Below are 15,933 nucleotides of genomic sequence, written 5' to 3' on the forward strand. Positions count from 1 at the left end.
GGAAGTGAAGTATGTGCAGTGAAAATTACTGCTGAGAAGGTGTTTAGGAAGCTTAATGGTCTGGGGGTGGATAAATCTCCTGGACTTAATGGAATGCATCCTCGGGTTCTGAAGGAAGTAGCTGGAGAGATTGCAGAGGCATTAACAATGATCTTTCAAGAATCGATAGATTCTGGTATTGTACTGGATGACTGGAAAATTGCAAATGTTGCTCTGCTATTTAAGAAGGGTGGGAGGCAGCAGAAAGGAAACTATAGACCTGTTAGCCTGATATTGGTTGGGAAGTTGTTGGAATTGATTGTTAGGGATGAGATTACGAAATACCTGGAGGCACATGACAAGATAGGCCAAAGCCAGTATGGTTTCCTGAAAGGAAAATCCTGCCTGACTAACCTCCTGCAATTTTTTAAAGGAAATTACAAGCGGGGTAGACAAAGGATATGATGTACTTGGATTTTCAGAAGGCCTTTGACAAGGTGCTGCACATGAGGCTGCTTAGCAGGATAACAGCCCATGGAATTACAGGGAAGTTACTAGCATGGGTGAAGCATTGGCTGATCGGCAGAAAGCAAAGTGGGAATAAGGAGACCCTATTCTGGCTGGCTGCCAGTTACCAGTGGAGTTCCACAGGGGTCGGTGTTGGGACTGCTGCTTTTTATGATGTATGTCAATGATTTGGACTATGGGATTAATGGATTTGTGGCTAAATTGGTGATGATACAAAGATGGGTGGAGGAGCGGGTAGTGTTGAGGAAACAGCGAGCCTGCAGAGAGACTTGGATTGTTTAGGTGAATGGGCAAAGAAGTGGCAAATGAAATACAATGTTGGGAAGTGTATGGTCATGCACTTTGGTGGAAGAAATAAGCAGGCAGACTATTATTTAGATGGGGAGAGAATTCAAAATGCAAAGTTGCAAAGGGACTTGGGAGTCCTTGTGCAGAGTACCCTGAAGGTTAACCTCCAGGCTGAGTTGGTGGTGCAGAAGTCGACTGCAATGTTGGCATTCATTTCTAGAGGTATAAAATATAAGAGCAGGGATGTGATGTTGAGGCTCTATAAGGCACTCGTGAGACCACACGATTGCGTGCAGTTTTAGCTCCATATTCTAGAAAGGATATACTGATATTGGAGAGGGTTCAGAGAAGATTCATGAGAATAATTCCAGGAATGAAAGGGTTTACTGTATGAGGAACATCTGGCAGCTCTTGTGCTGTGTTCCTTGGAGTTCAGGAGAGCGAAGGGGGGATCTCATAGAACCATTCCGAATGTTAAAAGGCCTGAACAGCTTAGATATGGCAAAGTTATTTCCCATGGTAGGGGAGTCTCAGACAAGAGGGCACAAATTCAGGATTGAAGGACGTCCATTTAGAACAGAAATGCGGAGAAATTACTTTAGTCAGAGGGTGGTAAATCTGTGGAATTTTATGCCATGAGCGGCTGCGGAGGCCCAATCATCGGGTGCATTTAAGGCAGAGAGAGATAGATTCTTGATTAACCAGGGTAGCAAAGGGTGTAGGGAGAAGGCAGAGGAGTGGGGATGACTGGAAGAATTGGATCAGCCCATGATTGAATGGCAGAGCAGACTCAGTGGGCCGAATGGCCTACTTCTGCTCCTATATCTTATGGTCTTATGGAATGATATTCCATTTCCAGAGAGAATTTGTAGCATGCTGCCTGCCTCACTGCAATACTCAGGCCTCCCCCTTTCTAATATTTTAAATGTTCATATTAATTTTTTGATTGGTGCATTCAGAAGATGCCTGTTGTAAATCAACAGTCAGCTTCGTTTGTAAGTTTCTGAAAAAATTTAGCATTTTCTAATGTATAAAATTAGCCATTTCATCCTTTTTTAAAATCACAATTCTTCAGGGAATCCCAACATCTAAAAATAAGTAATCGCCACTTTTTTTTTAAAGCACTGGAGGTGAGAATGATGGGTGAGATTACTGACTGTGAGGTGTTGCCTATCCAGTTTTAAATCATGTGCGACAGATGTAGGGCTGTATGCAGAAGCATTTGTGCAATGTGAGAGTGTTCCAGGCAGTCCTGCCTGTTCTGAATCAACCTGTCACTATCAGCCTTGGCTTCCTCTCTGAGAACAAATGTCACGGCAGAAATACAGCTCCAGTGGGAGTGAGAGCATCTCGCTATTACTGTAAGCAATTGGGAGCATTCTCCTTCCTTAGAAAATCCCTCTGCAACTGATTCAGAGGGTCATGAAGGTGAACCATTAAAAAAAAATGATTGTGTTGTCTATTAATTATTACATAAATTTGTACAATCATTTTGTATTCCACCCTAATCACAGATTGCTCCAAATGAATAAATTCCCCAAGGGTAATATCATTCATTAGAAACATTTCATCTGCTTTTGAACTGGATTGCAAATATGTAGTGGACCACATTATAAATGAACTGAGACTGCAAACATGTTTTTCTTTTCTCTCCCCCCACCCCTTTTTTTTTTACAGGATGTTTATTCTTATAAACAAGTGTGTGTCCCAATAAGCCGAATTTTTACAGTCAATCCTAGAGGTGAACTAATACAGGAACATGCAAAGACCAGTGTATCATCGTGAGTGCATTTCATTCCTTAATCTAATATTTTAAGTATTTTCTAATAGATGTATTTTCTTTTCCAAGAATTGTTTTAAATACAATGCTTATTCTGGAACTCATAGTGTTTAATACATTTCCAGATGCTGGGAAATATTATCTCCTATCCCTAGTTTTTAATGTTATTATCAGATGACACAGAAACATAACTTTCAGCCCAACAAACCCATGCTGGTTATCTATCACCCATTTATACTCATCAAACTTATCATCCTTGGTTTAGAGCTGACTACCTGGTGTTTATATAGATACTTAAATGCCGTGGAGAGTTTCTGCTTCAACTCACCCCTCAGACAGTGTACTCCAATACCAGTTAACCCCAGATGGATGAAAATTTCGTTCCTTGGATAACTTGTGGCCTCCTTTAGCCCAGAAATGACTGAGGTTTTATAAAGTGGGTGCAGAATCTCTCTACATCTGTGTTCAGTGCTCTGACCAGTGAAGACCAGAATCCTTTATGCCTTCTTAACCATAATAACTACTTGTGTTGCCACCTTTCATGAATCCATGGATGTACTCCAAGATCCTCTTGCTCAGTACTCTGAGACCCTACCAACTATGCTGTATATTTTAGCCTCATTAGAGCTCCCAAAAGACATCACTTAATATTCGTCTGAATTAAACTCCTGTCTACTACTTTTCAGCTCATTTCAATAACACATCACCATCTCTCTGCAGCCTTAGCCTACTCTCCATCCTTTCAATAACGATCATTCTTTGCGTTATCTTAAACTTGCTCACTTGCCTTATACATGGAATCACTCGTGTGTACTTCGATTAGCAAGGGTCCCAGCACTGATCCTTGTGGAACATAGGAATTCAATCGCAAAAGCAACCCTCTGCCATCACCACATCTGTCTGTTATTGCCAAGCCAATTTTGGATTCAGTTTGCCAACTTGTACTGGATGCATGGGCACTACCCTTTTCTATGTGGGACCTTGTCAGAAGGCTTTAAAGTCCATCAAATTGCATCTTCTGCCATGCCTTCATCAATGCACTTTGTTACATCTTCAAAGAATTCACTCATATTGGTCAGACAGGATCTGTCATTAATAAACCCACATTAATTGTCTCTGATTAGTTCCTGCCTTTTCATTTGATCATTAACCCCTCCCTCAAGCAGTTTTTCAAGAGTCTTCCCATCAGTGATGTTAAGCTCAGAAGTCTACAGTTACCAGATTTTTCCCTAATTGCTTTCTTGAAAAGTAGTACCATGCTTGCTGTCCTGCAGTCATTGTGTCTAATGAGGAGTAAAAATCTCAGGCAGAGCTACATCGCTGTCTTAGCTTGCCTGGCATCGTGGCTTGGGATAATTCCCATTTGATACTGGGGATTTATCCAACTTTAAGCCTCACAAAGCATTGAGTGCTTCCATTTATGGAGACTTGCACCAGACTTTCACCTGTCCTTTCACTGAATTATCCAGCCACATAGTCAGTTTTCTTGGGGAATGCAGATAGACAAAGAAGTGAGTGTTAACCATGAGGTGTCAGGGTACATGGAGGCAAATGCTAAGGTAGTCTGGAATCAGCATGGTATCCTTGAGGAGAAATCTTGTCCAACAAATCTGTTGGAATTCTTTGAGGAAGTAACAGGCAGGATAGACAAGTGAGTCAGTGGATGTTGTTAACTTGTATAACAGGAAAGTTACTAGCAATGGAATACAGGGAGCCTTTTCTGGTTGGCTGCCCGCGACTAGTGGAGTTCTGCAGGTGTTGGTATGGGTTCGCTACTTTTCACATTACGCGTTAATGATGTGGATGATGGAATTGATGGCTTTGGTCACTTCTTGGTTGGTAGGCATCCTCGTATGAAGTTCTGCAGGCATTCCTTTCATCGGAATACTTTAAAGAGACACTTCCACACACCATCCTTTAGTTCCACTGTGCTGCAATGTGTCTATGGAGATTCTAGAATCAGAGGGCAGAGCCTCGAGTACAAGTACATCCCTTTAGAATACAGATGAGGAATTTCTTTAGGCAGGGGGTGGCGAGTCTGCAGAATTCATTGCCTTTGCCAGCTGTGCAGGTCAAGTTAATGGGTACTTTTATAGCTTTCTATACCTGTTATATTTTGGTTGTCCATCATAACCAACGATGACAGGAATCCTGTGTGGGAGAGTTTTTAATGGGAAAAGCCCATTAAAAGTGGGGCAGTTCTTGCCATTATGTATTCATCTCTTGGATATATCTTGCCCTACAGGCTTCCTTGGGATGCCTTTCACCCTTAAAGAACCCATTGGCTTCAAACTCTCTCTTTCAGTTTTAAATGATTCCAAGTTTATTCTTGCCAGGCCATGCCATATTTGAAATTGGCCTTTCCCAATTCAAGACTTAATTTTCCAGACCATCCTCGTCCCTTCCCATACACTTGGTGTTTTGGTCACTATCTTCTCTCACCCATCACCTGTCCCACCGACACATCAGTCACTTCATTTCCTAAAATTAGGCCCAACACCACCATTCTCTAGTGAGACAAGTTACATACCTAAATATAGATATCTTAGTGGACCCACAAAGCTGCTTTTTCCTTTGCTCTCTCTTGTCTTATTGGCCCTACCCTATTCATTCACCATTCCCCTCTGTCACTGAGTAACCCTGATTTTTCTGCCATCTGTCCATCACACTTCCTGTGCCCACACAAACACCTGCTACTCCTATTCAAGATCATGAACTGAAACAGTAACATAACTGGTTCATGTTGTTCCTATTCCAACCACCGGAACCTTTTATTCTTTCCTTGCCATTTGTTTATTACTTTTATTGCTATTTAATCCCCATGCTTTATGTCAACAAAACTAATTTCTCTTCCATTGCCATCCTTATTTATTCCTTTGTCAAATATAGTTTGCTTTTCTAATTCAGATCGTCTAGTCATCTGGTCTAACCCAACCCAGTTCTGCCAGATCACATGATCCTTGCTGCCTTTGTTTTCAGATCAACATCTCCCCAGTGCTATTACATTTCAAGAATGTTTTCCCGCTAGTCCAACATTACATTTGCCAGTCCAGCACATTTTTTCCATGACTATCAAAGCCTAAAATTCCACTTCCTTATGGAGCATTGCCATTTGTCAGGATTCTTGTTCCGTCCTATACCTGCAAGCTATTTCTATTTTTATTACACACTGTCATCTGTTTTACACTGTTCTTAAATCCTAGGATCATCTCGCATATCTCCATTTTCCCAGGACAAACCTTCCTAATGAAGCCCCTGAGCCTTCCTATTCCTACTTGATCATTCCCAGCAACCCTTCAGATTCCTAATACTACCATAACCTAATGTCAATTCAGAAGATGAAGACAAGGAAATACAAGTAGGATTAGGTCACCAAGTCCTTTGAGACTGCTCCGACATTCAGTACGATGCACTTGGCCACATTTGCACCAGGTGCATCAAGATGCAGCTCCTTAGAGACCGTGTTAGGGAACTGAAGCTTGTTAGGGGAAGTGAAGAGCTGATAGATAGGAGCTACGGGGAGGTAGTCAGCCCAAGGCTACAGGAGACAGATAAAGGGGTGACTGTCAGGAGAGGGAAAGGAGAACGTCAGATAGCGGAGAGCACCTCTGTGGCTGTTCCCCTCAACAATATGCACTCCAATTTGAGTACTGTTGGAGGGGAAACTACCTGGGGGAAGCAACAGTGGCCTTGCCTCTGGCACTGAGTCTGGCCCTGCATGGTATTCCAAATATGGCCTCACTAACGTCCTTTACAACTATAACAAAACAAATCTACCATCTGCAATAAAGGCCAACAGACCTGTTGCTTTCTTAACCACTTGCTGGACATGGCTGAGGTGTGAGTGGCTGATTTTTAAACTGAGGCAGCATTTGACCTGTCAAAGTAAAATTGAACCCAAAGGAAATTGAGAGGAGCAGGGTTCTTTTGTTGTTGAGTCACACCTGGCAATATAGATAATGGCATTGGATGCTCAGAGCTAATCAAAACACTCCCTTCCAATATTAAATTGATTGATAACCTTTCTTAAAAAAGTCACAGTAGGGTTATTTGCTTTATTGCTTGTACAACATTCAGTTTCAATATTAACACCTTAGACGTAGAAGCAGTTAATCCCCACGTGTATTTAGAAATGTACCTCATTCTGGGTTGGTAAGTGGCAAGTAATACCCATCTAATGAGCAATAGACACCCCTCCCATCATATGTAATGGACCCCATCACTAACCTCATTTCCACTCCTTTTCACCCACCCCACACAATGAAATGGGCAACATTTGTTTGTCATGAGAAGGGATAGATAAATGCAGAAGCACTTCAGAATATGAGGAAAATTCTCATTCACTGTCATTTGGGCGTTTCATGCTTCTACCACCTATTAAGAAAACATATTTTCTTTAAAACAAAGAGATCTGCCTAGAAATGTGTTCTTATTGTGGCTGAAACAGTTCAGAAGCCCCCTTCAATTGTCTTCAATGGTACTGTATTACGAGAAGTACAAAATTAAATCTTTATTACATCAGCGATTGAGGACCTTCCTGTTGGTTTCAGTGAGCCGTGGGTGGCATCTGCTGGGATATGATGTTAGGTTTTAAGAACATGTATCCATATGAGCATGCACGCACATTCTCCTGCTTGTAAGTACTGATGTGATCGTGTGTTCAGCTTCTCATGCAGAACTCTTGTGTTTTTCCAGTTACGTAAGGCTGAGCGAAATAGTTGATCATGTGTTCCCTCTTCTAAAGAGAGAGCATTCCTCTGACTTCCCTTGTTCGGATGCCTACAGTCAATTCACCTACTGGAGGGAGCAGCTACCAGCAGTGGAGAACCAGGACCTTCATACTTGAATTAAACATAAGCACATGAGAAATAGATTTTTGTAGTGTAATGGCAGGCAGTCTTTTTTCACTGTTTGAAGTTGTAATTTTCTTTTTGTCTGGCTTTATTGAAGCAGGAAAGTTCCTGTCCTGTCACTGAGCATTTTATCCTATCAGCTGTTAAGAACATTGGAGAGTGAAGTCTGTTGAAAGTATGTTGCATCTTAAGCTGATTTATCATAAGAAACCTGTTGCTTGTGCTAGTGACATTTTTTGTACCATCTGTTTTGTTCAGATTGCAGCTACTTTAAGATCACTCTTCTCATTCATCATTTTATGAAGCGTTTAAGTCAAATTTTCTATTTTATTTTTCCTCAACAAGTACAGAACTGTGATTATTTATACAATGCACTTTTAATAATTAGTTTGAAACATTTACTTTAGATCCAGCTTGCATAATGCATCAGTAAACATTTTCAAAGGTTCAAATAGCGTAATCATTTATCTTCACCAGATGTTTTTCTCTCACCACCCCCACACAATCTACCTCTTTTTCCTCATGAGGGCAGTGACTCCAGCTGGCCTATATTTCTGTGGCTGGAAACTGCTGTTTACATGTGCACTGATTTTCCCTTCCACCGCCCCACACAAATTCACTTTGGCAGAAATAATGGTTAATAAGCAAGTGCAGGAACAATTGAAGCCAGCTTTGTCCTGGTTTGGCATAGGATATCCATTGAACCTGATAGATAATTGCTTGATTAAAATGAGAACAAATGATTTTTGCATTTTAGTTTAAATAGTTATATATATGAATGCAAAGGACTTAATTTTCTGCAGAACATATAGCAATTAGGTGATAATTCTGATGTTAAAAGTATTATAGGTACACATGCAATTATTTTTATATGTAAACTATGGTTAAGTAGTTGCAATGCAGATTTATTTTTTTCAATAAGTAGAGCATGTAGATGTTGCAAATCTGAAATAAAATGAAAAGAAACAGCAGATCAGGTAGCATCAGTGGAGAGAGAAGCAGGGTCGACATAACAAAACAATGACCATCAGATATCAAGATTAATGACATGACAAGTCTACAATTTCCCTCTTCACTGATGTGATCTATTCTGTTGATCGCTTCCAGCATTGTGTGTCTTTCAAGCAAACGTTCCCTTTCCTGTAAGGCTATAATGGTGCATTAGGATTGTTGCCTTTGTTGCAGCCTGTAATTCAGAAAAATACAATCAAGAGTTTTGTTCCCTGACCTGTACACTACCGAGCTTTATTGGAGGAGCCGATATAATTCAATCAACTACCATTTTGTTTATTGAAGAAGCAATAGACCCAATAAATAGTGCTTTTTTTTTTTAGAAATCTGGATATGATTTTGTTGTCTACAAAGTGAAATTAAAATTCTTATCTAGAAAGGAAAATCTTTAGATGAACTCGCCCTCTGGTCTGAATGTCTTTCTACGTTATTTTAAGAACTCTTGAACTCTTAATGCAGGAGAAGTACTTAATCACTTGCAAGGGTGGGAAGATATAAATTGACTCTTCAAAATAACATCTGATATAGTTCAAGAATGATATCAATAATTTGGATATTTTGTATGCTCTTTCATATTTCCAGTATTGCCACAATTTGGAAATTGCCATTCATAATGCATGCAAGATTGACTGATGTGGGTTTTACGGCTGTATCTAAGATGGGAAAAGTTGGGCCCAGAGCACAATGCGAAGTGTATTTTCTTTCTGTGAAAGATAAATAAATGAAGCTTTGCTTTCAAATCTATAATGTTACATTTACTAAAAGTATCGCAACAACTGTGTACTGAATTGCAGTGTTACTGGTGATACGCTGTCATACATTGTAGACAGGTAAAATTGCAATAAATGCAGAAATATGAAAATGTATGTCTGCCATTTTTTTTAAACAGCATATGTATATTTAAGAACAGCTTGGACAATTCTGTTACAGGGTCTTGTATGAGATTAAGAAAAAAATGTAAAACAACCCCAAGTCCTGTCGAAGGGTCTCGGTCTGAAACGCCGACTGCACCTCTTCCTAGAGATGCTGCCTGGCCTGCTGTGTTCATCAGCAACTTTTATGTGTGTTCCAAGAAAATTAAATTTGTTTTTAATGTGTCCAAGGAGGAGAAGGTGCCACGGCAGAGGGGTTTGGGGATAGGTAGAGGTAATGGGAAATGTCGAAGAAAAATGGAGAATTGGAGTGTGGTGAATCAATTTCAGTATTACTGTTTTTTTCACCTGATGGGTTTTGAATGCCTTAAAGATCTGAAGCAAAATTTTTATCAAGAATTGATGGGTGGAGGCCATTTGTCCATTTCGTATCTGCCTGGCATTATTCTTCTTGACAATAAAATTACCAAAGTATCAATCTTTGTTTCGTATCATTTGCCAATGAAAAAATGGGATCAAAATGATGGGTGTGAATGGTTCTGAGTGCAAAGTCAAAGGGGAGTTAGTTCTCGAGTGCACAGGTGCAATGAAGACCTGCTTGGCAATAGCATCGCAGGCTCATAGCATTAGAAATGCATCAATCGCAAGAAAAACATGCATTCCACAAATTATGCAAGAAAGAAATTGATTAGAGCTTAAGGACTGGCTAATATCTCAATATCAAAGAAGGGTCATTAAGTACACTATTGCCATCTTTTAAAAAATTATTAATTCCCATTATCTTTAAAAGGTAGGACAATGTTTTATAAGTTCTGTACAGGAAAGCTTGAATGATGCAGTAGTGTGGCCATGGTGTTTTAGCAGAGCAGTTGAATTATGAGCTATTATTCAGAGGCCTGGATTGAATGCCTGGAGAGGCAAGTCTGTTCCCTGTCAGGTCAATTGGGGAACTTAGAAATCTGGCTTCTTTTTGTGAGTCTGGCATACTGCATGTAGTGGAGAGGTTAACTGTCCTGAATTGTTCCATTCTGTCTGGGAGTAATTGTTGGACTTGGCCAGCAGTGCCTATTTGTTTTAATCACTCAAAGGATAGAGTCATAGAAAAGTGCAGCACAGAAACAGGCCCTTCAGCCCATCTAGCCTATGCCAAAAACATTTAAACTGCCTACTTCCATCGACCTTCCACTGGGACCATGGCCCTCCGTACCCTACCAGCTGTGTACCTATTCAAACTTCACAAGTGTTGAAATTGAGTTTGCCGTGCACCACTTGTACTGGCAAATCATTACACACTTGCACACCCCTCTGAGTGAAGAAATTTCCCCTCATGTTCCCCTTAAACTTTTCACCTTTGACCCTCAACCCATGACTTTTTGTAGGCCCTCCCAATGGAAAAAGCCTATTTGCATTTATCCTATTTATACCTCTCATAATTTTATCAAATCTCCCTTCAATCTTCTACATTCTAAGGAATAAAGTCCTAACCTATTCAATCTTTCCTTATAAATCAATTCCTCCAGACCCAGCAACATCCTTGCAAATTTTCCCTGTACTCTTTCAACCTTATTTACATTTTTCCTGTAGGTAGGTGGCCAAAACTGCACACATAACTCCAAACTAGGCCTCACTAACATCTAATATAACTTCAATATAACATCACATCTCCTGTAATCAATACTTTGATTTATGAAAGCCAATGAGCAAAACACTTTCTTTATGACTAATATTGACCTGATGCCACTTTCAATGAATTAGGGTCCTGTATTCCCAGATCCCTTTATTCTACCACATGCCTCGGTGTCCTATCATTTACTGTGTAAGACCTATCCTGTTTGGTCCCACCAATGTGCAACGCCTCACACTTGTCTGCATTAAACTCCATCTGCCATTTTTCTAGTTGTTGCAGGTCCCCCTGCAAGCCATGATAGCATTTTTCTCTGTTCATGACACTGCCAGTCTTGGTGTCATCCACAAATTTGCTGATCCAGTTAACCACATCAACCAGATCATTGATATAGATGACAAACAACGATGGACCCAACACCGACCCCTGTGGCACACCACTTGTCACAGGCCTCCAGTCAGAGAGGCAACCATGTACTCCACTCTCTGATTTCTGCCTCAAAGCCAATGCTAATCCAATTTACTACCTCATCTTGAATGCCAAGCGACTGAACCTTTTTGACCAACTTCCCATGTGGGACCTTGTCAAATGCCTTGCTAAAGTCCATGTAGACTTCATCCACTTTTCTGGTAACTTCCTCGAAAAACTGTAGGATTGTTTAGATATGACCTACCATGCATGAAGCCATGCTGACTATCCTTCATCAGTCCATTTCTAGCCAAATACTTGTATATCTGGTCCCTTAGGATACCTTACAATAACTTTCCTACTACTGATGTCAGAGTCTGCAGCCTATAATTTCCTAGCCTATGTTTGGAGCCTCTTTTGAACAGCAGAACAACATTGGCTATCCTCCAATCCTCTGGTACCTCTCCTGTTGCACAGGAAGATTTAAATATCTTTGCTAGGGCCCTTGCAATTTCTGCAATTGCCTCCTGTAGGGTCTGAGAGAACATCTTTTGAGGCCATGGCAATTTATCCAGCCTGACTTGCCTCAGGACAGCAGACACCACCTCCTCTTTAATCTGTATCAGGTCCATGAAGTTGATGCAGCAAAGCCGCTATGCCTCACTTCTAGACTCTGTGTCTGTCTCCTGAGTAAATACAGATGCAAAAAATACATTTAATATTTTCCCCACCTCTTCTGGCTCCACAATGAATTACCGTTCAGATCTTTCAGAGGACCAATTTTGTCCCTTGCAATCCATAAGGTATAGGAGCAGAATTTGGCTATTCAGCCAATCAAACGTACTCCACCATTTCATCATGCTGATCCTGGATCTCATTCAACTCCATACACCTGCCTTCTTACCATATCCTTTGATGCCCTGACCAATCAGGAATGGATAGACTGGCAAACGACACTTAATGGATTGACGGTGGATATGCAATGGCAAGCATTTAAAGGTTGCATGGATGAACTGCAACAAATGTTCATCCCGGTTTGGCAAAAGAATAAATCAAGGAAGGTAGTGCACCCGTGGCTGACAAGAGAAATTAGGGATAGTATCAATTCCAAAGAAGCAGCATACAAATTAGCCAGAGAAAGTGGCTCACCTGAGGACTGGGAGAAATTCAGAGTTCAGCAGAGGAGGACAAAGGGCTTAATTAGGAAGGGGAAAAAAGATTATGAGAGAAAACTGGCAGGCAACATAAAAACGGACTGTAAAAGCTTTTATAGATATGTAAAAAGGAAAAGACTGGTAAAGACAAATGTAGGTCCCCTGCAGGCAGAAACAGGTGAATTGATTATGGGGAGCAAGGACATGGCAGACCAATTGAATAATTACTTTGGTTCTGTCTTCACTAAGGAGGACATAAATAATCTTCCAGAAATAGTAGGGGACAGAGGGTCCAGTGAGATGGAGGAACTGAGCGAAATACATGTTAGTAGGGAAGTGGTGTTAGGTAAATTGAAGGGATTGAAGGCAGATAAATCCCCAGGGCCGGATGGTCTGCATCCCAGGGTGCTTAAGGAAGTAGCCCAAGAAATAGTGGATGCATTAGTGATAATTTTTCAAAACTCGTTAGATTCTGGACTAGTTCCTGAGGATTGGAGGGTGGCTAATGTAACTCCACTTTTTAAAAAAGGAGGGAGAGAGAAACCGGGGAATTATAGACCGGTTAGCCTAACGTCGGTGGTGGGGAAACTGCTGGAGTCAGTTATCAAGGATGTGATAACAGCACATTTGGAAAGCGGTGAAATGATCGGACAAAGTCAGCATGGATTTGTGAAAGGAAAATCATGTCTGACAAATCTCATAGAATTTTTTGAGGATGTAACTAGTAGAGTGGATAGGGGAGAACCAGTGGATGTGGTATACTTGGATTTTCAGAAGGCTTTTGACAAGGTCCCACACAGGAGATTAGTGTGCAAACTTAAAGTACACGGTACTGGGGGTAAGGTATTGGTGTGGGTGGAGAGTTGGTTAGCAGACAGGAAGCAAAGAGTGGGAATAAACGGGACCTTTTCAGAATGGCAGGCGGTGACTAGTGGGGTACCGCAAGGCTCAGTGCTGGGACCCCAGTTGTTTACAATATATATTAATGACTTGGATGAGGGAATTAAATGCAGCATCTCCAAGTTTGCGGATGACACGAAGCTGGGTGGCAGTGTTAGCTGTGAGGAGGATGCTAAGAGGATGCAGGGTGACTTGGATAGGTTGGGTGAGTGGGCAAATTCATGGCAGATGCAATTTAATGTGGATAAATGTGAAGTTATCCACTTTGGTGGTAAAAATAGGAAAACAGATTATTATCTGAATGGTGGCCAATTAGGAAAAGGGGAGGTGCAACGAGACCTGGGTGTCATTATACACCAGTCATTGAAAGTGGGCATGCAGGTACAGCAGGCGGTGAAAAAGGCGAATGGTATGCTGGCATTTATAGCGAGAGGATTTGAGTACAGGAGCAGGGAGGTACTACTGCAGTTGTACAAGGCCTTGGTGAGACCACACCTGGAGTATTGTGTGCAGTCTTGGTCCCCTAATCTGAGGAAAGACATCCTTGCCATAGAGGGAGTACAGAGAAGGTTCACCAGATTGATTCCTGGGATGGCAGGACTTTCATATGAAGAAAGACTGGATGAACTGGGCTTGTACTCGTTGGAATTTAGAAGATTGAGGGGGGATCCGATTGAAACGTATAAGATCCTAAGGGGATTGGACAGGCTAGATGCAGGAAGATTGTTCCCGATGTTGGGGAAGTCCAGAACGAGGGGTCACAGTTTGAGGATAGAGGGGAAGCCTTTTAGGACCGAGATTAGGAAAAACTTCTTCACACAGAGAGTGGTGAATCTGTGGAATTCTCTGCCACAGGAAACAGTTGAGGCCAGTTCATTGGCTATATTTAAGAGGGAGTTAGATATGGCCCTTGTGGCTAGGGGGGTCGGGGGTATGGAGGGAAGGCTGGGGCGGTGTTCTGAGTTGGATGATCAGCATTGATCATAATAAATGGCGGTGCAGGCTCGAAGGGCCGAATGGCCTACTCCTGCACCTATTTTCTATGTTTCTATGTTTCTATGTTTCTATATCAGATTTCCTCCTGTTTGCGTTTATGAATCAGACTTATGTATTTGGAAATTTACCTTGAAACTAATGGCAGTGTGATCACTAGATGGAACATGTTCTCCCTCACAAATTTTTGTCACTTGCCCTGTCTCATTCCCTAATAGTAGTTCAAGTATCGCACACTCCCTTGTTGGGACTTCTATGTACTGATTAAGAAAACTTTCCTGAACATATTTGACAAACTCTATCCCATCTTGTCCTTTTGCAGGATGGGAGTCCCAGTCAATATGTGGAAAGTTAAAACTGACTATAACAACCGTATGTTTCTTGTGACAGTCTGCGATCTCTCTACAAATTTGTTCCTCTAAATCCCTCAGACTTTTGGGTGGTCTGTAATATTAATGTGATCATATCTTTCTTATTTCTCAGTTCCTAATGCCTCACTAGACGAATTCTCCAGTCTGTTCTGACGGATCACTGCTGTGAAATTTTCCTTAACTAGTAACGCCACCCCTCCTCCTTAAATTCCTCCCGTTCTGTTTCATCTGGAACAGCGGAATCCTAAAATATTGAGCTGCCAGTCCCGCCCCTCCTGCAAGCAAGTATCACTAATGGCTTTAATATCATAATTCGAGGCAACACACACAAAATGCTGAAGGAACTCAGCAGGCCAGGCAGCATCTGTGGAAAAAAAGTACAGCCGACGTTTTGGTTCATCCGCCTTTTCCCACCAGTGATATTATGTGCCATCCCTTTGCTGTCCTAATTTCTTTAAAGTATCTCCAACAAATTATATATAAAGTTAAAGTTGGAGCTTCATTGTCATTTCTGAGGACAATGAGATTGCAGTGTTTTGCTATTCAGTGCAAAACACATATTGGCAATTCAATTACTAAAAACACAATGCCTAAATTTAAAATAACGTCTGAGTTATTTAGAATGACATCTGAGTTACAACTGAATTAAAAACAAAGAACTCTAAAATTAAAAGTTACAGTGGCTGCTCCATTCAAGTGTTCCACTTGCCTGTGTTATAAAATAGAAAATTAAATATAAAAAAGTATTAAGGAATATACCCACATATTGCACATAGAGATTGTCCATAGCACCAATGGACTATGGGGAGGGGTGGGATTTGTTCAGTTGCATGACAGCCCTGGAGAGAAAGCTATTTTTCAGTCTGGATGTCCGTGCAGAGATGTTTCTGTATCTCCTGCCGGTTGGTAGGGGATTGAACCGATGATTACTGGGGAGGGATGAGTCCATCGTGATCTTGTGAGCCTGATGTAGACATCGTGAGTTGTAGATGGTTTCCATATCTGGTAGTTGTGTCCTAATGATACTCTGTGCAGTCTTGATCACTTGCTGATGTGTTTTTTTGGTTGATCTTGTTGCAGCTAGTGTACCATACTGTCATGCAGTAGGTCAGTATGTTCTCAATTACACACTGATAAAGATTTACCAGCAGTTTTCGGGGCAGATTTTCTCT

The 15,933-nt window shown here is 41.1% G+C and overlaps 1 protein-coding gene across 4 annotated transcripts in view; it reads left to right on the forward strand.

Annotated features, from left to right (window-relative positions):
- Positions 1–9,745, forward strand: part of LOC140193984 (protein GREB1-like) — a 458,873-nt gene extending 449,128 nt beyond the window's left edge. For all 4 annotated transcript variants that reach the window (XM_072251261.1, XM_072251260.1, XM_072251264.1 and 1 more), the window contains exons 19-20: positions 2,473–2,576; positions 7,271–9,745. In XM_072251261.1, the coding sequence (XP_072107362.1) occupies positions 2,473–2,576; positions 7,271–7,421 (255 nt within the window). In that variant the 3' untranslated portion in view covers positions 7,422–9,745. The remainder of the gene's footprint in view (positions 1–2,472; positions 2,577–7,270) is intronic.
- Positions 9,746–15,933: the final 6,188 nt, after the last annotated feature.

The sequence above is a fragment of the Mobula birostris genome, chromosome 2 (assembly GCF_030028105.1).
Source record: "Mobula birostris isolate sMobBir1 chromosome 2, sMobBir1.hap1, whole genome shotgun sequence".
Taxonomy (NCBI): domain Eukaryota; kingdom Metazoa; phylum Chordata; class Chondrichthyes; order Myliobatiformes; family Myliobatidae; genus Mobula; species Mobula birostris.